The sequence below is a fragment of the Hetaerina americana genome, unplaced genomic scaffold (assembly GCF_022747635.1).
Source record: "Hetaerina americana unplaced genomic scaffold, ioHetAmer1.1.p SCAF_3, whole genome shotgun sequence".
Classification (NCBI taxonomy): Eukaryota; Metazoa; Arthropoda; class Insecta; order Odonata; family Calopterygidae; genus Hetaerina; species Hetaerina americana.
The window spans coordinates 50,386,638-50,410,711 of NW_027286874.1; the positions used below are offsets into that span (position 1 = coordinate 50,386,638).

At 41.1% G+C, this 24,074-nt stretch overlaps 1 protein-coding gene across 1 annotated transcript; it reads left to right on the plus strand.

The window, feature by feature from the left end:
- LOC139690550 (U-scoloptoxin(19)-Tl1a) lies at window positions 1-24,074 on the plus strand. Its single transcript, XM_071588018.1, has 3 exons — window positions 1-225; window positions 19,562-19,810; window positions 23,326-24,074. The coding sequence occupies exons 1-3, from the start codon at window positions 141-143 to the stop codon at window positions 23,463-23,465; spliced, it is 474 nt and encodes a 157-aa protein (XP_071444119.1). The 5' UTR covers window positions 1-140; the 3' UTR covers window positions 23,466-24,074.

Here is a 24,074-nt window from a genome sequence, read left to right on the forward strand (position 1 = left end):
GGGACAATTGTCTGTTTGGTTTTGGGAGCCTTAAAGGGAAGACGATTCCAGGACGAAACGTTTGCAGCGAGGCGCAGTTGCGGTTAAGGTTGGGTGGGATTTTGAAGTGTAGTGGTGCCGCACCGTTCAGCCCATTAGCAATGTCTCCTCTACAGCAATTATTCGTCCTCGCTCTTTTCGTTGCGATGGGTGCGAAAATCACCATGCCGTTTCCCATGTCAGACGGTAAGTGTTTAGTGAGTTTTCTTTGGTAACTTTCGAAAGTTTTAATTCCTCACGAGCGGATTAACGGGGCATTTCATGAAAGTGAAATGCAAATTTCGAGGAAAGGAGCGAAGATTGATGCTATGTATTCATTTTGAGACTTTGGTTTCATTTTTTATTTAATGTGATAATGGTTTGATATTTATTGTACCGTTGGCATGTACGATGAAGACCTTAATGTGTATAAAATACACGAATTCGTTGTCTTTATAGTGATGAATTTAAGGTCAAAATCGTAGTGAACAGAAAATGTTATATTTGTCATGGTAATACTTATTGATGTGCTGGTGACATTTGTTCATATTTTAAATACTTGAGGCTACTTTATTTTTGCTCATTTTAATTTATTATTGCTCGGAATTCAACTCAGTGTATAAATCGGCCCTAAAAAAACCTAAATTGAGAAATAGATTCTTATGCAAACTCAAAATTAAAATAAGTAAAGAAATGAAAGCATTTCATCATTAAAACTGAAGCTCGATTTCCATTTTGAGTTACCTGAAATTGGAGTGATATCAACTTTGCTAAGCTTTTTATTGACCTGCTTTATAAATAATATACTGTCGAAGTTGTACTTGGTTGTTTCACCTTAAAAATTACGTTTATATTCTTAACTGCTGATGTGAAATATCACTTTTATGATCCAATGCAGTTTTAAATTTATGTTAATGATAATTGTTTTGATACTTTGGGGCAAACTTCAAAACTCGAACTGGCTCTCACCTCTCACTATGCTTCAAAATTGGCGCGATTAGTCGGTTATATCGATATTCATATTCCACATAAGACCGCGAAATATGGATTGGTAGGGAACCAAATTCGTAGTAATAGTAGTATTTAGGGGAGGTGACCGACAGCCGAGGGGATGGACAGGAAAGGATGAAAGGTGTAGGCATTAGCCTACTCTTTACGAAAGGCGCCAAGGGGTCCACAGCTTAGCGTCCCATCCGACGGACGGCGTACTCACTCAAAGTGCCCTCCACAAAGCACCTCAAGTAGTCATCGAGGTACCTCTGAAAAATATTCAACACCGCCGGGATTTGAACCCGGGCCCTCTGGGTGGGAAGCCAGTACGTTAGCCCCCGCACCATCTCGATCCCCTGCCAAATTCGTAATAACCTTGAAATATGGTGGTGCCACTGGGTTTCCGATAAGCCACCCATGATCTATAGGTTTTTCAGAAGTCTAAATTTCACAGATTACATCATCTCATGTATCGTATCGTTAAATTCTGAATTATATGAATGGTGATGTGAAATTCTAAGTTAATAATATGAAATTCTAGCTCAATATTGTATATACTCGGAAGCGGTCCCTAAAGTTTGAAATAGCTTTCTGAAAACAGGTGATTTTCGCTTTTCCAAGTAGTTTGATTATACTAGTATGCTAGTAAAACGAAGCTTATCTACTGTTTCACTTGAGCTCATTCCAGCTGAAGTGCATGCTAATTAAAACGAGTTGATATCGTCCATCATTTTTTCTAGTTCCTTGAAAATAATTCCAATTAAAGAATTTAACATTTACAATCAGGATAAAATATATCTACGTAAGTCTGAAGAATGTAATAATGCATAACTTACATATTGGGTCGTGTTAGCCTAGGGGTAGAATGCTGAACTACTGACCAGAGGGTCCGGGTTCGATTCCCGGGTACAGCTCTTTGGGCACCCTGAGCTCCACCCAACCTGTGTCATTTCTCGGGCACTAGATCCTCCTGGGAAACCATAACCGTCCCAGGGAAAGGAGCAGGCTCCCCTACCCTGTTGTGTGAATTTCACACGCCGTCGGGCTTAGCACTGGGTGAACTCTACCATCACTTACCAAACCGACCTTCATCCACATGATACCCCGCAAGCCGCCACAAGGGCGTGTGGCGGGGGGTGTTAGGCCATGGTTTCGTGTTGATTACTTTGTGTTTTAACTTTCATATATAGTTGTTTACGATCCAAAGCATCCTGTAGACATTTTAAGAAAGTTTTCTTAAATTGCGAATGAGCCAAATAGTTACTGAAGAAAGTCTTACATATTTTTGTGTACGAGTTCTATATACGTGCTTCTATAAAATCTCGAAATTTTAAGCGGTAGTACTTGGACTACACTTTGTGAAATATTATGCAAGCCAAGTGTGTAGCGGTTATAATTTTATTATTTTTAATGTTCTTTATAAGTACATATCTTAAGTTTCCCGCACCTCTATTTAATACACAGATGTAAGGAATGGAGTAATATACTCCTCTATTCCATTAATCTGTGTAAAATTTTCCACACGTCTTTGAGTGGAAACATTTTCACCCAAGACCCATATAAAATAAGTTTACCAATGGTTTAATACACTTAATAGGCTCAATATACATGTAAAATTAACTTTGTCAATTCTAACTCTTATAAAATTGTAGAAACATTCTGGAACGTCTAGTATGGTGGTGGTCTATCGTTTAAGTGGTTGTCGATCCTATTTTTCCCTCCAATTTTATATAACTGGAGACATCTGTAGTGGGTAAAATTGACACTTGTTTAAAACTAAGTTTTCAGCTAATTGTATGTTTGTATGCGACACCATGCGCGTATTAGCAGGGATTTTAATTGGATGTGGTGACCCTATTCCTCGCCCCTCCAACTATCCCTTATCCCAACTATGCCTTATCCCTTTCTACGTGGTGCTTGAGCCCCCTGTCACACACCCTTTTGTTGGAATGACGGGGTATTTGTGTAGATATAAAGACATTTCAAAGTTTCTATTGTATAAAACCGTAAACACGAATATAACTTTTTACACGAGTTCCTGAGACAATATTCATATCAATTCATATCGATATATCATATGATATGAAAATAATACATTTTGCTCAATCTTATCTTTACACGCTCTTGTTAATATTTTTATATACTATATTGTGCATTTGTAACTGAAATTACGTGACGCGTTGACGATGGTCGTTAAAAACAACAATTTGATGTGAAAGATTTATTTTATTTCTTTTGATAAATATCGCAAACTACAGTTAGAATAATGTGACTCTAAATGGTATTGATAAAAGCAATTAGAGCTGTATTAAAATGCCTGTGTGAAAGTAAATGAGTTATGATTCCTCAATTCCTTGCTACAATACAAATCGTAAAAAGTAATTTACTTCTGCAGTGGAGGCCTGCAATAATAAAATAAACTGGCGCCATTATCTCGAAATATGTTTTCTGTAATTAAGATAAGATATAAAGTTTAAAAAACATCACTTTATTTGCGTGCCATATTTAGTTTGAAAAAACCAGCTAATTCAATAATTAAAATCGGTAAAATCCTGTGCTGTTTTCTACTTAATATAGTCAATATTGGCATTGAATTTTAAATAATGACTCCATACATCTCTCTTATCTCTAAGAATTGCACATTTTAAAGTTAAATGGTCATTTATTTGAAGTGGGTTCTTAAACTTATAATAAATAGGACAAAGTCATCAAATCAGATTACGTTTCAGCTTATTTGAGAAGTTCCACAGTGAAAGCTTGAAAAACACCTATTTGATATTAGACACATCCTGTACGTCGACATGAAATAAAATAATTTTAAATGATATTCATCAAGTTTCCAGGCTCCAAAGATTAACATGCATAATTTATAAACCATGAAAAGAAGTCGTAAAAATGGCTCAATTAGAACTCCAGTTACTTTTTCAGTTTCTTGAGGTATACATTTAGGAACCGAATAGTTTACTAGAAATTTTTCAAATCACCGTGAACCCATTTTTATATTTTTCAAAATTCTATAACCTTTTATTTTTCTATAATCTCTTCGTACAATTTGATTGAAACCTTGCATCTCCTGAGTGAAAACTTTCTTCGTGTTGAAAACTTTCTAATGTAGAAAGCATGATATAATACGCATTTATGTTATTAATAAAGTAAAATTCCGCTCCTACGCCATCGTGAATCCACAGCTATAGAGATTGTGCAAAAAGCGCTACAATAATAGACGTAATTTCGGTACCTTTTACTTAACATTTTATTGATTGGTCGGTTGGCATTGTGATTTCCACCAAAGAGGACATTTAGAAATTACATCTGAGTGTGTCCGCGTGCGTTAAATCAATATGCATTCTTATTGGGGCGGTTTTTTTTGTTTAGTATTAAGCTTTGGGGAAGGGAAATGAAAGGCCAGAGTTTAGAGAATGACTGATGAACTTTGGACTAAAAAATGCTTAGCTCGCGTTTGCAATGCTTAAAAGTAGTAGCTTTCTTTTTTACCAATCGGATGGACAGTGACTACTTCCTGGGTAGACATAACTGTTCCATTAGCGATTGAAGTCATGAGAAGTATTCAGGTAAATGAACCTGCATAGCTTTTCATTTATGTCACACTCACGTAGTCATCATTTATATTTGGCTTCAAAATACATTTAACTATCGCGGAAGTGCTGTTTGTGCTATTGTTTATCGGCGAAACCTCCGTTAAATCGCTTATTTCAACCTTATTGCAATCGCATGACAGGTCCTTTTCATTTTATCGAAGTGCACGAATGGGACACATGCGGGTTTTTTCGGCTCGTTGCTTGTTTTTGTTCTATTTCTCGCGGGATAATCACCCCGCGGGTCAAGAAAAGAAGGGCACCGTTTTTATAAACAACCCGGTCTTATTCCGTTCACCCGAAGTGCAGTGCTAATCAAACGTAACTTAAGCATCGGCAATCTAAATTCGCTTCCGCTCAATATCATCTCGTTTGACCGCGGCAAAGGAAAATATTTTTGACTCCTATTTTAGACCATTGCACTCCCACTCCTAGGAATAGACGGGTGTTTATTTCCGAAGAATATGGCCGCTGCCACTATGAATCGTGAAAATAATCTAACGACGCCATTCTAAGTCATGGAAGCGGAAACTAACCAATTATTTCTATCGCCATGGCGTAGTAAGCTGTAGTTGCCGAGATATTGTTCTCGCTTCCTTTTCCGAACAAAGCCCGTTCCCTCCCCTACGGCCGACGGAAAGCTGTCTGTCCGACCACTAAGTGACCATGACTCCTCTTCGCTTCTAGCCACCGTTTGCTCCTGCCCACACCAACTCACGAGCCAGTCGAAGTGGGAGGAGGGAGGGGAGGAGAGGGTGGCAAAAAGAGAAAGAGTTAGCGGGTTCCATTAATCTTCCTCTTTAACCCCTTTTTCCTTCGAAACAAGTGATTACCGCCTGAACGGGGTTCCCTTCATTATCTCTTCTTTTATATTTGCACTCTCTTCCCTTTTCTTCCTCCTCGCGGTGATGTTGTAGGTGGAGGCGGGAGGGAATCCCCGACCCCTCCACCTCCCACTTCCCTTCCTCCCTGCCACCGCATACCACCCGTCCTCTTCACACGCAGCCCCCTCCTCTTTCGCCCACCCATCACCCGGGACGTGGGAGGGACGAGCGTCAAGGTCAAACGACGCTTTGATCCAGTAAAAAAAATGTGCGCCTGCCTCCTCTAGCCGTTAAAAACCCGGCGATGACGGCATGGTTTTACGCAATAAATTCGTACGCTCTCTCTCTCAATTCCTCCGTGGAGCTAAAACATAACCACGGTGATTCTCGAGAGGGTACTTAGCCATTGGAAGGAGTGCGGGGATTCATGGGTCTAATGCCTTCGGGATTGAGTAGAAGCGTTGAGTCGTTCGCCGACGCGTTTTAACTTTTCATTTCTTGTTGACGTTCTGACGCGACCTTATTCCATTTTATTATTACAACTTCAGTAATCAGTTGTCATTATCAACCAACCAATAAAAGGAGTCCTAGTACAGATTGTAACAAACTACAAGTAGTGCAATTGCTTTTGAAGTAGGAGGAATGCAACAAAAAATAATGCATACCGTTATCGGCTCATTTACCGTCTTCATCTTTGTTATTTGATTGAATTCCATCGATGGGATTGAGCTTAGCAGGGGATACAATGCTTAATACAATCTCCCTAACCATGAGAAAAGATATATTTATAATATATCATGCATGTTTTATATATTGTTGACAGAAGTTTCAAATCACGAGTCATTTACAATTAAAATGATTTTTTTGTATCTTGAAAAATTCATGCTACGTTGAAACCGTGGTCGACAGTATATTTAAATTTTGTGTAGAATTAGCAAGTATATTTTATTCATTGCTATGGATTTCCAAATAGTTAAACATTTTTGTCTAAAATCTCCCTATTTTTAAGGATGCTGACGTTGGCGCATGCGAGTAATTGAGTTGTACTGACAATATACTAGTAATATGGATTTCCTTGGCCATTTTTTTAAACTTGAGCTTGCTAAAAATTAAAAAGTTAAGATGACGCAAACTTTTCCGACGTAATTAAAGGAGAATATGTATCGAATCCTGCTATTGAGTAGCAAAATAAACTTAACGGTCTCGTTTGAGGTTGTTATTTACTCGACAGAAACAATCCTAAGAACCTTTTTGGGTCATAAAATTTTTTCCTAATAAATGAAATGATTCCAAATCATGCTAAAGTGAATACTGACCATGAAATTGGAGAAGCCTAAAATTTTTTCACCCATTAATTCTTAGAAAATGAACTTTGCATCAAAAGAAGGACGATAATTTAAGAATGCAACGTATTTATCACCAAGCCCATGTTTCTAATTGAAATAAAGATATTCTCCGAGTGAAATTTGTGAGAAACCTCACAGAATTTCGTTAAGGTGAACTATATGTTGGTGTGTTAGTGTACTAACATGTATGATAGCTTAGCTTCACTTGGTAAACTATGGAAAATATGCTTATCCGGGAAGGTGACAATGATGAAGTAATGAGATAAGCCTTACGCCGGCGCCGACGTGTTTGAGATATAACTGTCTAGAGTGTACGAGTATCTCGCGTGTACCTGCTTGCGGGGTCATTCAAAAAGCAAAATCATTTATTTTAAACAAGAGCAGCACAGGTTGAACCGGTGGAATCAATCTGACACAATAATTTATTTCCAGCTATCTGCAATTTCCCTCCTTAGTCGGGAAAATTTAGCGGAAAGAGATATTTGTGACAAATGCATGTACATTTTTCACGCGATTTATCATGCATTTACATGATAATGAATACAGACATTTTAATCAGTTCATGCTTGCTTGTCAATTTTTTGTACCGTAACTCTCCATTAATGCATTTTCACCGAGGGCGTAATGCACATACAGACCAAGTAGTAGTTTTTAGGGGAGGCGACCGACAGCTGAGGCCATTTGTTCCATTAGGGATGGAAAGGAAAGGAAGGGTGGAGAGAAACCCGGCGTTGGAATTAGCCTACTCTTGTCGAAAGGCGCCCAGGGGTCCGCAATTTAACGTCCCATGCGACGGACGTCGTACTCACTCAAAGTGCTCTACACAAAACACCTCTAGTAGGGATCGGGATACCACTGAAAAATATTTGTTGTTTCCAGGATTTGAACCCGGGTCCTCTCCGTAGGAAGCCTTTACGTTAGCCACCGCACCATCCCGATCCCCACACAGACCAAGTACCTCATTTAAAACTTACTGCAATTACAATAAGTTCTTCGTTTGCATAAGTCGTTGTAATGTAAATTCAAGAGAAATCGTTTTTAAGATACTTCACTTGAAATAAAATATGAGTTTTTTGACTGTATTTGTTTTGTCGAGTTCTGATTGAAAAGAGATATCAAATGGGTCATAAAATTCTTTATCTTATTGGGAGCAATTAAACTTGGGTAGTAGTAGTTTTGAGGGGAGGCGACCGACAGCTGAGGTCATTTGCGCCATAGGGGATGGATAGGAAAGGATGAAGGGTGGAGAGAAACCCGGCGTCGGCATTAGCCTACTCTTTACGAAAGGCGCCAAGGGGTCCGCGGCTTAACGTCCCATCCGACGGACGGCGTACTCACTCAAAGTGCCCTCCACAAAGCACCTCAAGCAGGGATCGAGGCAATTAAACTTGTGTGCTCTTACAACCCGGTTATAAAGTTGTCCGTACAGAATTGTATGTTTAATATTTAAACTGTTCTTTGGTCTCGTCAATGAAAATATAAGTGAACTACATACCTTATGTAACATTTATTGTCGTAAAACAATGCAAGACATTATATTTAAGAAGCCTTAAGAGGGTATCATGATTAAACTCGTTTTTTGCTGTAGAATTCTAAACAGAGCAAAGAATTGCCCACCATTCACTTCTTGCAGAGTATTATGTCCTTAATAGCAGTGAAATGACAAATATTGTGACATGTTCGGCCTGAATCTTCAAGACGAAGCGCTAGAATGAAGTTTATTCTCCTCGTGGGATGACGGGGCTTAAATGACGCAAAGACTTCAAAGTGAGCATCCTTCCTAGCTGTAAAATTTCTTGTTTTACGTCTCGTTCAGAAATACTGTGTTCATCGACCGAATGCGGAATCGCGAAGCGCGTCCCGCGTGGTTAGCCGGCCGCCTCGAGGTTTAGTCGCTCGCGGTGGATAGAATCCCTCCCGGGTACCAAATAGGTGAGGGTGAGCTGCTGGGAGGCAGAGGTGCCGCGGGGAGAAGATGGGACTGGATCCCGCAAAAACCCTCATCAACGTCCGCTGATGTGGCCAGCGTAGACCGGTAGCTGTGAATGCCCTTACGCTTGACCTCCCTCTCCTCCCACTCCTGGGCCGGGGATCACTCCCCACCTCCTCCTCTCCCGGCCATTTCTCCCCTCTGCATTCTCTTCCCAGCACTCCCACATCCTCTCCCTCCTCTTATCTCCCACCTCACTGGTGAGAGAGAGAGAGAGAGGAGAGATAAACTCTCCCCACGCCCGGTCATTCCTTCTTCCTCCCTCGCGCACACACCCACGGTGTCCACGTATCCCCATTCCTCGCCCCCCCCCCTGGTATCTACCCACCTCCGCCCAAACCCCCAACACCCACCCCTCTTCTTTCCCCCAGACGTCTCCCTGGCCATGGTGTGAGTCGTGAGGTGGTCTCACCCCTCCTACTCACCCGTATCCACCCGATCTCAACCCTCTTCGTTCCTCCCTCGTCTTCCTTCAGCTCCGCCTCAATCTTTCTAAGGTTACAGCTCGTTAGTCGGGTGTAAGTGCGCGGGTCATAGGTTCCGGCTTGTAGTCATTTTTATAGGAGGGTGGGTTCGCCGTCCGAGGGTGGCCGCTGTCCGTACGTTTTTATTTTTACGACAAGTGGCTCGCTCGCGAACCCCTTTTCGTGGTTCCAGCGCGCCCTTCCCCAACGACCGCTCACTCCGATTATCAGATCTCCGCGAACACACTTCCCACCAACGTAGTCTTTTGAGGTCGAGAGTATTAAGGTATTCACGTTCGTTGGGTTTATTTTTCAGGCGGCGTAATTTATTTCCGGAGAGGCCTGAAGGGCGCATTCTTATTTTGTTGGTTTCAGACGGAGGTCCTAGAGAGGTGACTTGGTGATGGTGCTTTTAAAAATGCCTAAAAGGTTTTTTTTCACTCTGTAATTCGAAGGGAAAATTTATTTACTTCGATAAAAATAAATACTCCTTTGTTTTGTTCGTGGTTCGTCTTCCTTGAGGTTCGTACCCCAAAACATAATCGCCGAAATATTTTTTCACATCGTCAGAAATGTATTCATTCTAAGATGTTTTTTTTGTAAATGCATTTAGTTCTCCAATCTGCCAACCTATTTATGTCTTCATATTTTACTTCTTTTGTAATGATTCATATATTTTTGATGCACCTTTTCTTTGAATTTGTTATAGTTCACAGTGCTTTCTATAATTGAATTCTGCAAGCTGTATTGACGCAAACTATATGCCTGATCAATCAATTATTCCTAATTCTTTCATCATTTTTCATGAATTTTTTTTACCAATTCCTTCAAATTCTCATTAGCTATATGAAATATTTTTGCAGATGCTATTGATTGGAATTATGGTAGTTAATGTTTTGCAATAAGACTTCATAGAACCGAGGTAATCTATTTTTTTGCCAAATAGTAAAATATAATTGTATTTTAGTAAAATGTTCAAGCTATGACGTTTCGAACTTGGCCAAGTGCATACTTTTATTATTTAAGTTTAACTTTTAAGGAATCAGAGTATACACGTAGGAGTAGTGATAATAAAAAGTACAAATACTCGTGATGTGCCCAATAGGATTATTGCAGTTGATACATTAATTCATTTTACTTGCATCAAAAGTTAAGTCACTTCTTATTATTAAAATTTGTGAGAAACAACAGAAAAAATAATCACAATCAAAAGTCACGCCTGAAAGGGAATTCAAACTCGCAACCATTTAGCCGAGAGACATGTAGTTTTGTGATTTGTGAGAATGAGCACCAGGAAGTCCGCCTTGATTAGTCACCAATTTTTTAACGCAAACCCAAATCCCGATGATCGTACGTATTCCGCTGGGACTAGAAAGTTCGATTCCGAGAGCCTTCAGTCTCCCTGGCGTCTTTTCGTTAAAACGGCATTGTTCCAGATGTTGAACGAGAACAACATATGGTTAGATTAATGAACTCTCATTCTTCCTCCCACCGCATATTGCCAGTGACCGCTTTGTTATGCTCCATTTCCTCATGTGAGACTCGTATTTTTTTCTGACCGATCGTAAATCGACGACGTCTGACGTCGTCTGATTTCGTACTTGGGAGTTCACTTCGGTCGCATGAATCACCGTCTTAGCCGCGGTGGCATAGGTATCCGCTATTCTAAGGTTAATTGGCTGACGTGCTCAATTCTCTTACGGTGTAATGAAGTGAGTGAATTATGGTAGAATGGATCGCTGCGTCGTGAGTGCGACGAGATTAACGAGTTCATCGGCGCCGCTGGTAGGCGAACGAACGGGGACTGAGAGTATAACTCAGATTGCACCCGTAGGAAGTGGTGAGTTCACTCCGAGATATTGTTTCGACGTGCACTTTTGGAGATGAACTTCAACGGTAAATTGGCGTTCGGGGACATGTTTCTCAGAGGCGCCACCACTAGCATGAACAAGTGCGTCCCGAAATAAATTGTTTATCTTTTGATTTGTCACAATGTGATGATTTTTTGATTCAGATCAGAGAGGCCCGAACTATGATGTCATCGACCTGTCTCTAGCACCTGAAGTGAGTGGGGAGAGCCAGCTTTGAGGTCACTATTTCGAATACCATTGACATCTTAGTCGATTGGTCATACCTAGATGAAATGATTCGATGGTGTCTTTACCTCCCACGCCCTCGCCCACGGCGACGAGAGATCTCGTCACTCCAGCAGCGAAATTGTTACGCAACACTCTTCGCGTTCACTTTTATTACCTTCCTTCCCCTTCCCATTAACCACTTTTCGTCTTTAATTGGGAGTCCCCTGCGGAGGAAGTGGATTATTCCTTGTCTAAACTTCTGCTTTATTCGCGCCGTCTCAGGATCGTCCCTCACGTCCCCTTTATGTACTCAAAGCGACCCTTCTTTGCCTCTACCCCGTCTTCCTTTTTTCCATCGAAGTCCCTTTGGCTCGCTCCATTTTTCATTCGGGAGCCAATTCTTTTTATCTCATCGTGTTATCTGCCGGGACCCATGTCACCAGCTCCCGCTTCCATGATCACGTTTGCAATTGCAAGGCGCGGTTATTTACAAATTATCCCCCCCTCCAATCTAGAGAGAAATCGTGTTTCGCTAAATTTTGCTGGGATTGACTCGACTGACTTGAGTATCAACGCATAATTTTGGCGAAAAGGATCATGTGGCGACCCAGCTACTTGATAGCTTTGGGATGGTTAGTCTATCTTCTTTTATTACATCAATTGAATAAACTCACTCTAAGCGCTTGGATTTATAAATTTGAATTATTTACGAGTGAATCTTTATATTTTAGAATCCTAAGGAAAATGTTGCATCACGTAAACTGAAATTAATTTTCATATGCAGAAAGATCCCGTAAAAGTTTTTTACTTGATACGGGATGGATAAAAAGACTGCAAACCGTTAATTGCCATTACGAAATTATATGTTATAATAAATTAGATTATATAATCTTTGCTCCGCATGGATATTAGAAGCGGAAAGATACTTTTGTTCCTTCTTAAATTCATTTAATGATGTAATTACATCGAATAGGAGTTAGGCGAGATTGTGTTCTTCAGAGAGGAAAACAACTGTATAATTTTAAACCTTTTATTTTACGTGGACTTTGAAAAGGTCTTTAAGCGCGAAATAATAATTTTTAACCATTTTTCCTATTTGAGAAACATTTGCCAATCACGATTCAACCTCTATCTACATTTTATCACGAATATTAATAAGATACACTAATGCTATCATGCTAATATAAATGCATATCAGATAATTTTCGCCTAAAGAAGACGAGGCAGTACTGTAGGGTGAGATGATAGGCTACTATGACAAGTATTAGTTGTTTTCAATGGCCTGTGAAGAACTTAAATCTCCAGGGACCTCATCTTTCTAACTCCATTCTTGCTACTAGATGATATTTTGAGTTTCATGGTCACGAAACTTTGTGAAAAATTTATTATACGTCAGAAACAAAAAATAAAGTTTATAGCCGGATTTGTGTTGTCTGATTTCCACAAAATACAACTGATTAACACCTCCAAAAATCCGATATAATCTTAACAAACCACCACTTCATTTCATTATTTTTTTATCCTGCTGTCCATAAATAGCCGATGTAGTGAAGCTTGAATTGAGCCTTTTAATGGAACCAGTCGTTAAGACACGGGTATAAATATAAAGATTGTGAATCGGCCCGACACCACGGAAATGTGTCCCTTTTCCCGAAGCGAGTGGATGGGTTAATAACGCAGACTCGCCCCCCACACGCTGGGAAGCCACCTTCCCAAACAGACGGATGAAGAAGGGGGTTGGCGGTGAGAGGGAGCATGAAATAATCCTCAAGAATGAGATATAGTGAGATGTTCGGCATCGATTTCCACTGTATTCCTTCCTTTTTTCCGAGAAGAATCATTTCTTTCTCGAAGTGAAACCAGATCATTGGCGGGATTGTCTCCCTCCTCACGTCACACACACGTTTCGAGTCTTTTATAACATTTTTATGGACTGGCTACGGCTTCTCCCACACGTCTCTCTCTCTCTCCCTCTGTCTTACCTCTCCCCTCCCCTCTATCTCCACTTAGTAGGTGATTTTCCAGGTTTTTTACGGACTGATGATTTCAGGGAATGGCATTTCGAGCCGAGGTGGGATCACGCTTGGTCGCGTCGCCGTGTTAACGGGAGGCGAGACCGGAGAGGGGGGAGAGAGGAGGGGTGCGCGGTGGGAGGAGATGGCCATTTGGTAAGATGGCCAGCGAAGGAGGGGGAGGAGGGAGTGGCGTGATTTTTCCCAATATCGCCCCCCTTCCTATCCTCTCTCTCATTCGAGTATCGAGATGGCACGTCGTCCCTCTCCAGAGTCAGTCCTTATCTCAATCGTGCAGTGTCCCCAGCTCTCTCGGAGCGTCAATTGAAATCCCTTTTAAGTTCACTCTCCCCCCCCCCTCCCCACGCCAACGTGCTAACCTTAATTTTAAACAAGTTTATTTCTATTGGTTTCCAGCTCTTGGATCGTTCCTCAAGAGCCTCCCACGCTCAGTTTCTTCCAACTCCCCGTCACTTTTGTATTTTTTTCTTAGTCCATCCCGTTTAACTGTGGTATCTCCAATGCCTCGCGTGCTCTTCTCTTTGTTTCTCCGCACCCCTCTCCCCCTTATCCATCCTCGATATCTCAATCGGCACTCTCCAATTCTCCCCACCTGCACTAGATGTCTTGCTGACCGCATCTGGCTGGTAAAATTTATCGCAATATCCTCATTAGAACGTTGTCGGGCCGTCCCGATTCGAAGAAAATGTCCTTGTGCTGCTTACAAGGTCAGTGGGGCCGGTTTGAGGATCATAAAGGAGCACACACGAACAGCAAAGTGGAATGGACTGCTGGCATATTGGGGGAAGAATAGAAATGGGAAAAATAAGTGCAAATGAGGCGCATTTCATCCTCTCGTCTCCCTGTGAAGGCAGTTGCGCGCTGGTGAAGCGGTATGTTCCCGTCACATTAACACTTGCGTGCTATTTGCTTTGGCTCGTAGCAGGTGACACAGTGGTAGCTTCTGAACATATGTAGTTAATAGTTACGCGTTGATGAATGTCTTGATTAGTCTCATATTTCTTACAGGAGTGAGATCAATAGGAAAAAGAAGGAAGAATTGCGTTTTTGCATTTGTGGCTAGAGAAACGGTTAATAAAAAGTTGCAATGGCTTGTAAATTTACAAAGTAAATGGAAAATTACTTGATTGCGCTTAAAATATTTTATTGAATTTTTGAAAATTATTACACTGTGCTCCATGTTTTGACGGTACGTGCTAAAAATTTTTATTGGGAGCGTTGAATTTAGTAGAACAGTGTCTCATTGTTTCTTTTGTGAATTTGTTATATTTTGAAAACCTAGGTGAGAAAATGTATGTTAACCTATACTCGAAGCTTAGCATTAGCTTAAGGGCGAAAGTAATAATTTACTGCGAAGAAAAATAGCTGAAATGTTTGTGCATTTGATTTGGATGATTGCTGCCCATATCGTTAATGTTGGTGATTGTGTGTAATATAAGCATCGAATATTGTTCCACCTGTTTTAAATGTGAATGAAATATAACTTATTAACTTACAAGTCGTACTTTATAAATGCTCGAATTTCCTTTAGGTGCTCTTCTTGACGTCTTTACGAGAAACATAACATAGGACACAGTTTCCGAAACTTTCGTGGTTAACATCTTACAAAGTTCAATGCAGTCAGTATCGTCCTCTTTAGCCAATAATTTTGCAAGTGTCATTAAAAATGCACCGTATTTTTTGACACGGCCATAAATTTCCATTTTAACCGCATTTGATAATCTCAGGCACCTTTTTTTTCTCTTTGTTAGACCATAATTTCAGAAGCCAAACGCTCAATGACCATGTGACGTCAAACTATCTGAAAACATTTTAAGGTTTAGTCTCGTGATATTTTAATTCTGTCGATGTTGACTGGAATTTCTTTCTCAATCGGCCAGGACGACGTCGCCCCACGCACCGGGAATACGCAATCGAGGGATTGGTTGGTGAATCACCCCTCCTAACTTGCTGGCTTAAGAACGTAATTTGTAGTCCCTTCATAATTACGAAAAGTCGGCCGTATTCACGTTTCGTGTTTCACTCGAGAGGAGATCGATAAAACACTCGATTTAAGAGCTGGGCATTTGCATAAAGAGCAGTCCGTCTCCATCCCCATCCTCTCTATCTCTCTTGTACGAGGGAACGCCAAATCTTAAATATTTAGTGCGAGCGCACCCCCGGGAAATGGAGACGGGTCGTTTAATTCATCCGAAGGAGTCTCCACTCGAGGTGGAACGGTCCACGGGAACTCGCCTCCACGCGTGGGACGACCGGCTAGCAGGACACGATCTCGAGCCCAGTGGAAGGAAACACTTTTAAGGCCGCGGTCTCCCAACTCCCTTCTTCTTAAGTCCTCATCCCCCTCTTCACTGTTGCGCGGGGACAAAGAGCTCTCGCCCACCCCATTCACATCCATGCCCTGCCCTCCTCCAAGGGCGTCCGTCCGTCCATCCCCGTCGGCGAAAGGGGACCTGGGGTGCCGGGGGGGGAAGGAGGGAGAGGTTAGGCGATGGGTCGCGGGGCAACGCGTCGATTTGCCGCCCCTCATCGTGCGCCGTCCTCCCGGCGCCCGCGTGACCAAACGACCGACCGGCGACGTCACGAGTGGGAGGACTCCGTACGAGATTGAGCCCTTCGATATCCTTCCCCCACCACTCTCTTTGAATATTAAGAGTCCCGAGAGGGCACACACAGCTTCCTTGGCTTCTATCCTGCGTGGAGTGCATTATCTACGTCCCACTCTCACATTCTCCTCTCCTTTCTCTCTAACCTACTGCCACCCGGCGGTCCGTTCCTTTGTCAATGAATCGGTTGCAAATGAGATCTGAGACGAGACGGTGGCAATGAGAGGAGCTGAAGAGGCCGCCAAGGTTACAGCCAAAGAGATTGGGAACATATTATGATCGGCGCTTCCTTCTCATTGAGACACCAAATCAAAAGTGCGCCCCTTCAGAGAACGTCGGGCAGAGGAAGAAACCTGGTGGCGGTATCAGATTGACGGATTAATTTAAACGGTCGAATTGAAGTTCATTGTGGGCTCGGATTGAAGCCATGAGTGCACCCCTTTGAAAAAATATGAAAATAGAGGAGAGGAACTTTTGTCGCGATATTTAACCATAAATATTGATGGAATTCAATCCCAATAAGCCGTTTATTTCTCGAAAAGTTATGGCTCTTTTGGCATCTCGCCGGTCGAACATTTTTATATCACTTGAACACGGAGTGGCATTAACGTAATATCTAATGCATGGTATAATTATGCCGGGGGTTTAGTTAAACCAAAAATACGCCTTATAAATTGGAAGTTGGTCGAAATGATAGTTATTTAATGGGATAGGGAGCTTTTATCATTAATGAAATTCCGGCATGCGATTTCGTCTGGTAAAAAATTCATTCATTCAATATCCAAAAATCGCAGAAAAATGCAGCATTGAGGTTAAACAGTAGCGACTCGGTGATTAAAAGAATGGCTTTGATATAAGTGGAGTTTAGTTCACCAGATTTTCCCTCCCGTTGCCCGGTTCTATTCGCGCTCGTTTCATTCGGTGATTTTCGGGTTATTCGGTGTTGTTATTCGGTAAAATTCTCGTCCCATCTCGAGGTGTCGTGTGAGAACCAACTCAAGTGCATGAAGTTCGTTAGAATGGAAGATTGGGGGCGTCGTGATATTCATTTCGAGCGGGAGTAATACCAAAGGTTTCTCTCCACCCTTTCCCCATGTCAACATTATCACCGAAGTAAATCACCTCAACTGCTAAGAAGTTAAAATTGAGCATACACCGGGAATGACTTCATTGGGTGGAGTGACTTTTATCTAAACCATCCTGAGCAATCGCCGAATTATATTCAGCCATTCTGGAGGTCTAGAATGAAATAGGGAAGGCTATATCTTAAGTTTTATTGATGGTTGTTGAGAGCTTGCGGTCCTCAAATCTCCATTCTCTGGTGTGTATGAGCTAATTGTCCTTGTGTCATAAAATGTTTCATTCATACATGTATGCTTCCTTTGAGAAACGTGACTCATTCTTTCAATACCTAACCGCAAGCAAATGCCATGGAATAACTCTAGTTCGACTAAAAGTTGACTGAAGTCTGTAAAGGAGGAAAAGGAGATGTTTACAGAATCTCAATTCTCATTCTGTTTAAAATTGTGTTAATATTTAAATTAGAATGTGGAATATTGTCATTCAAGTCTTACACATATCTTGAACCTTTGTATTTATACGGTAATTGGCCGATACACTTTTGTTGCAATTCGTTACGCATATAAAGCAAGAGTTATGAGTAGCCTCAGCAAACTATAGTGAAGAGTCGACGGACTTGCCTGGTAGGTTTTGTGGCTGCATCGTTTGAATTTAGCTGTTCTATGTAGCCCAATCACGAGTGCCATCAGAAAATCATTAGACAAAGTCTGCCGTTTCTCTTCGTATTCAGTCCTTAAATTATTTAAATTTGAATTGGCGTGCAATAGCACAAGAGTTTTCTAGCTATTGTAGAAATAAAGAAACAGTTCAGAGTTTTCAATTCGTAAGATAAAATTAGCCATAATATTAATGATAAACCCGTATTTTTAAAAATTTTAATTCTAATACAGTATTAGTTGTGTAGAATGTAAATATACGCGAAGTTACATAAATAATTGTTTTCTATATTCACCAAAGGCTGGAGTTTCGGGGATAACAAAATACGTTTCTCCAGCATTAATCCTCTCCTTTAACGAAATATCGTGTAGTTAATCTATTTTCCCATTTTTCGATGTCATTAATCGTCATTATATAAGGTAAATCTTTTTGAAGTAAATTGCTAAATTGTTGCCTGTGAATAAAATATTTCCGGGCTAAAAAGCATCTTTAAAGATAAGCTTCGGTATTTCCAGTTAATCCCTTGAAATTAACATTTCTTGGTAACTATCATTAATCATCTTTTGTTTAATTATCCAATCCGAAAAACTGACACTAAAACAGTCTTATTCTTACTGTATTTTGGGATATGATAGAGCTCTTAAAAAAATTAATATGCATGCTCTTATAGAGTTATGTTATTAATTTTTAAGAGGCACTTTGTTGATCAGGCAAAAAATCATGACATTGAGAAGGGCAGCTTGTAAAAAAAGTTCTTTCATAAGTTTCATATAATCTTCGCAATTTCATTCAGGTATCGGATAAATGTTTAGCGTTGGTGCAATTTGAAAATACTTTCTTCTCTGTAATTTATATTGTCCACCGGTAGAAGTAGAATATGTTCGCACTTGGAGAGAGGCCGGTTAAAATAATTCAAGCTTCTTGCTTCGGAATTCCGTTGTAGGTTGTTGATAACAATTACTCATACTCAGTATGTATATAGAATAGACCCGATAGCAACATCAGAGGAAAGCGAATTCTTAGCTGTGCTTCTGTATGCACCAATGTAGTTTAAGTGGGTCGGAAATGCATGACGAAGAAAATCAAAGTCAAGGACATCCTATTGAGGGCAGGGAAGAAATTTCTCTATTGTGCCACCGGCTCATTAAAAAATTATTTAGCGCACAGAGGGAAAAGAAGAAATAATTTTACCGAGGAATTCAGAAAAACTGGATCTGTTAGTCGTTCAAAGAGACACATTGACGGAATAGAATAAAAAAATGAGAGAATAGGTTAGAAATAAACTAATATGTGAACTCATTATCGTGCACGTATTCTTTGTAGTATTACGTGTATGTTTCTAACAATATGATATGATAGTATGATATGTAGAGGTGATATGTAGATGAGAATAAAATTGGATGATTGGTAACCATACTCGACGCGGCTTTATTTATCAAGTAACGTTTGCGTAAGGTTGATTATATAGAGGTATACACCGAACATCTGGTGAAATCAATACCTGCCTTCTAGAAAGTAATGAAATTCTGATATGCAATAAATTATTTATGCTTACAAAACTATTAAAACTAATATGAACAAAATTTTGTAAAAATATACACATATAGCATTCATGGGATGTTTGTGTGTTAAAAACGTAACGCGAGGCTCATTGAAAATGTCATAAAACCAAATAAAGTAACTAAATACTAATGAGGATATTGGGTTTATTCAAGTTTTTACCTTTATTCTTAGGAGACACGTTTAGGAGGGTGACACTGGTCATTCGGTGCATTTTATGAGAAGTAATTACGTTTTAATATTGCTTTCGATGATGGTAACGACTCCCTTGCCCTTATTAATAATTTACACAATTTCACTTGCTTTGTCTCCCGGATAGAAGACATTCCAGTCGAGGCGGCGGACAATGACACATCAGTGGCTTCCGAACAAACGGAGGTCCCGACCATCGTCGAATCCGACCCCGTGCGGCCCCGCCCACTCCCATCGCAGTACAAGAACGAGCCGTCGTGCATTCGACAGGGCGGGCTGTGCATCAAGAAGGAGGAGTGTCCAGCCGGCCAGCTGCACGCCACTTCAGGACTTTGTCCAACCCAGGCGCATCTCGGCGTAGAGTGTTGTCACGGATGTGAGTTTCGGTCAATTCTGCCTTGCATTAGGTTTTTTTTGAGTTTGTGAATAAGCTCCTGGCAAGAGCGCGGCTTTGGGATCGACGAAAATCATCGAATTCGTTTCCAGAGAGTAGGTCGCGATATGAGTGTCGGAATGGTATCTGTTGTGCGCTTTTCCATTTTCATTATTTCTATGTAGCCTAAGATATGATTTCTGACTGACGATGAATTACAATTGTTCTTCTCATCTAATTACGTACGTGAATGGTTCAACCTGTAGGAATACGAATAAGGGGAGGATTTTGCGTATCGCTTTGCAGGAGTACGCCAACGAGATGGTCATCCTGCTCGAACACGAGAGCCAGATCTTTTCACGCCCTATAAGAATACATATATTGTGTAACCAGTTGCAATCTTGCAAAATTTACTGAACTTCAGATAACCCTACTTATTTCACGCTTCACTTTGGGCAATCTGCAGACTGAAGTTGGAACTCATGTCTTGAATAGATGACATGAAACTATTGGAAGACAGAGGAACGTCAGGTAATTTTCACACGCTTTCGAGTGCATGTGCCACTTGCAGCGAACTTAAAATGGTTTACTAGGTTACCAGCTGACGTTTTCTCTATGAGTTTTTTTGTTGGAGAAGAAAATAATTGGTAATTTTATGCAGAGGAGTCGACTTCTCTAAATATGTTGGAATTCACTATAACGTTCACTTTCCCGGCATTAAATTCGTCAGGAAAATTAGCAGTCTGCATATCTATGTGTCATTTTATGTCCAACTGTGAAGTCAGAGTAATCACATATTGCCCAACCGTGAAGAGGTTCGAGGTTGACGGCCGTGAAGTGTTACACTCCACCTTTTTGGGCACACCTAGGGTGGGAGAGAAACCGCGAGCAGAAATTTGAATTGATTCAACATTATGACGGCCTGTGACGCAATATTTTCTGCCGCTGTCCCAGATGTAATGGTAACCAAGAGACTCCGGAAAGTTTAAACTGGGAGAGTAACATTATCGATTTCACAGGGCAGTGACACCATATGTATTGTTATATTTATGCTTTTATTTTCCCACCTAATTTCACCACGGGACTTCCACAGTAGAAATTAAATGAGATAAGGAGCGTTTTGAATGTATGACGTGGTACATTACTAAGTAATTGATTTGAAATCGAGTATGTTCAGTTCAGTGCTAAAATTTATGGTCAGCCCTGGCGCCTAAACTATTTAAAAATACATCTTCCCAAACGGGTGAGCTATTAATTAAGAGGACGCTTCAATTTTAACGGTCCTCTAATTCAAAAGTATTATTTAAAGCGCATTTCTTTCAGGTCTCAGGTTAAATCAATCCATTTTTAGTGAGAAATAGTAGCGTGCAGCACCGAAATTTTGATTTAAACTATTCATCCGCAGCCATACTCAGGCTATGTAATTCCACAGTAATAAAACCATATGGTACGAGTAACACTAGTAGTTAAGCGAACGGTTGGATTGATCGCAGTACGCGTAAAATGATTCTAATAGTATTTCATCAACCTCGAAGCTCGCTGTCCATCTCTCGGAAGAGACGCGAACCAAAACATATGCGCAAACGGCTTTTCTGTTTTCCATCGATGGTGTCTGCTCGGCGAGACCGACAGCTTCGACGGGAGAAAGTTTTCGGGCGGAAACAAAAAAGTTCACTCCGCCCTGGGGTCGCCGTGGCTACATTAAGGAGGCGTGCGGGGCTGGGCGGGGGGAAGGGTTGGAGGTTTACTGCGAGTCGGCGTGAGGGAAACGGCGAGAGGCGGAGAGAGTTGGTACACAACGCCACATTTGAAAAACGACGTCGAAGGAGTCTGTTTGGAAACAAGAGGCTTGTGACTTTGGGATGGGGAGCGGAGGGTGTGTTGTGGGTGGCATTGAGGGGAAGGGAAGTCGGTGGAGCGGGGGCTTTGACCGACGAGCGATCCCATGAATGGAGGGACTGTTAAATGAATACGCAATTGGAGAGGCTGCTCGTCACCTGTCCTCCCTTCGCTCCCCTCCCCACGAACACTCCCCAATGAGGATGCCGCGCTCGCCGAATGCTGGTACCTAGCCGCCGCTGTTTGCATGCCTCCCCTACTGCCGCCACCGACTTAGTCTCCGATGGTGGTGGTGGTGTGGCAAACGCCTTCGCGGAGGCGATAGAAATGAGCGTGCAAGGTGGAATTGCGAACCAGCATGGTGGGTTTGGCGGCTGCTTAATAGCTGCAACGTCCGCATCATCGTCCTCATCGCCGCGTATCAATGCGGACGCGAGCGGCTCGTGTCGTCCCGTATGCGAGACCCTGGCCGTCGAGTGGCGGTGCTAATCGTTCACAGTTTTTAAGTGGTGGCTGAAAATTCGCAACTTTCGCTTTCCGCTGTAATACGCGTATACGGGTAGGCACGAGGAGTTGCACACGTTTTAGCACGTGACGAGGTTAAGGCGATCGCGTGAATTGGAATGGTCCGGGCCGAAATTGGAAGGGAGCAGGCTTGCAAAATTTTTACCGCCTGCAACTGTGCACAGGCCGAGGCGGTTTCCAATCAGGAGCTTGCGTGAGGGAGATAATTTTTAGATTTGGTCACGATCTGCCTCTAGCTGTTGGTAAAATAATCTTTCCATAATGTTGAGCTGAAGCTTTATTACATCTCAGGTGATCACGGAATACAATTTGAAATGTTAATGACAGTAAAATATATTGAATTGTTTAAGATAAGATTTTGGGAAACGTTTAATCGCAAAAACACTATATTTTTCCACGTTTTATTTTTATTTCAGACATATATTTCGTTAGGTCACTAAAATTTTCCAAAACCCCTACATGTTGAAAACCTTTAAAAAATTACAGAAGAGCTGACGAGGAGAAATTATTATTGAAGTAATGCATGAAAAATGGAAGATCATGAATGTGACGCGTGAAAAATTATTGATATGCTGTAATTTATTAAAGTATATACTGACAATTTGCCAAATTTCTTCCACCATTCACTTTTATTCGTACCGGACTATATTTGTGCATATACCTCGCACATTTACTCCTTGAAAAATGGCTATCGGATAAAGATGAAGATTTTAAAAAGAGATTGAGGAGGGAGAGTATTTATTTAACTTATCATGAACTCTGAAAAGCGGATCAGCTCTTATGTAAATAGTAACAAATTTTATACTTTCAATTCGATTTACCTTTTTTTACTTTTTACAGCCTAAGACTCGTACCGAGAGTCGCCTATCTAAGGTTGCCTTCACGCTCGTTTGCCATGATCTTGTCGAGAGTGGAAAAAAGCCTCCTTCGCATTCGAAGACTTCCTTTGCTTGAGCTGCCAAAAAGAAGGGAACTCTGCACCGACTTTTGTTTACCTTTGCTTTCTTCGTTTCAACTCCTTTCGAAGAAGATAGCCTTACGACTCTCGCACAGAATCCTTCCTTTGTTCTCACCGATGCCTTTCAATTAAAGTATTTGGCTCTTATGCATAATTGGATCCTTTGACTCCACATGATTGAACGCTTTCGTTGCAGTGTCCGTGAAGGAAAGGCGCTGTAGTGCGAGGGGAGGCGAGTGCAGGCCTCGCTCCAAGTGCGGCCGGCAGCTGTGGGAGGAGAGAGCAGAGGACTGCGGCGCGAGCGAAGCATGCTGCATACTCACCAAGATCCTCTGAGCATAAAACAATGCGTCCGACCGGAAGCAATCCACTCCACATCACCTTATGCATCACACAAAGCGAAAAAATAAAATAAAAAAATTAATCTTTCACTCTGTGGCACAGGTTTTCCGTTAGTTGTACATATTTGTTTGGAAATCGTATTTATCATGTTTTGTCAAGGTGTACTCCGTAGAGATGACGCACTGATGAATCTTTCAGTTCATGGGGACTAGAAGGTCTGTTTTTTTCTAAGTTGCATATTCTAGCTACTCTCACACGGAAAGAACTGTTACTTGTCACTAGAAATAAAAAAAAACCACTGATTTGTTTTGGGTGGTAGTGAATTTTTGACCACGTGCAACGCTTTTCAAACTGACGCAAAAAGGTTTTGGTTTAATTAAATAAAATAAAATTATAATTTAATAGGTTTATGAGTATTTTCGAAAGTGTCTTAAATTTGCTTGTATGAAGTCATTCGTTGATTTCGAACTTGTAATTTTGTTTTTCATATATTTTATGTGTATTTGTGCGAGAATGTTTGCTATTAATTTAGTCGAGGAAACCTTGATCCATTCCGTAATTAATATTATTTAAGTACATTGTTTAATAAAATTATGTTTTAGC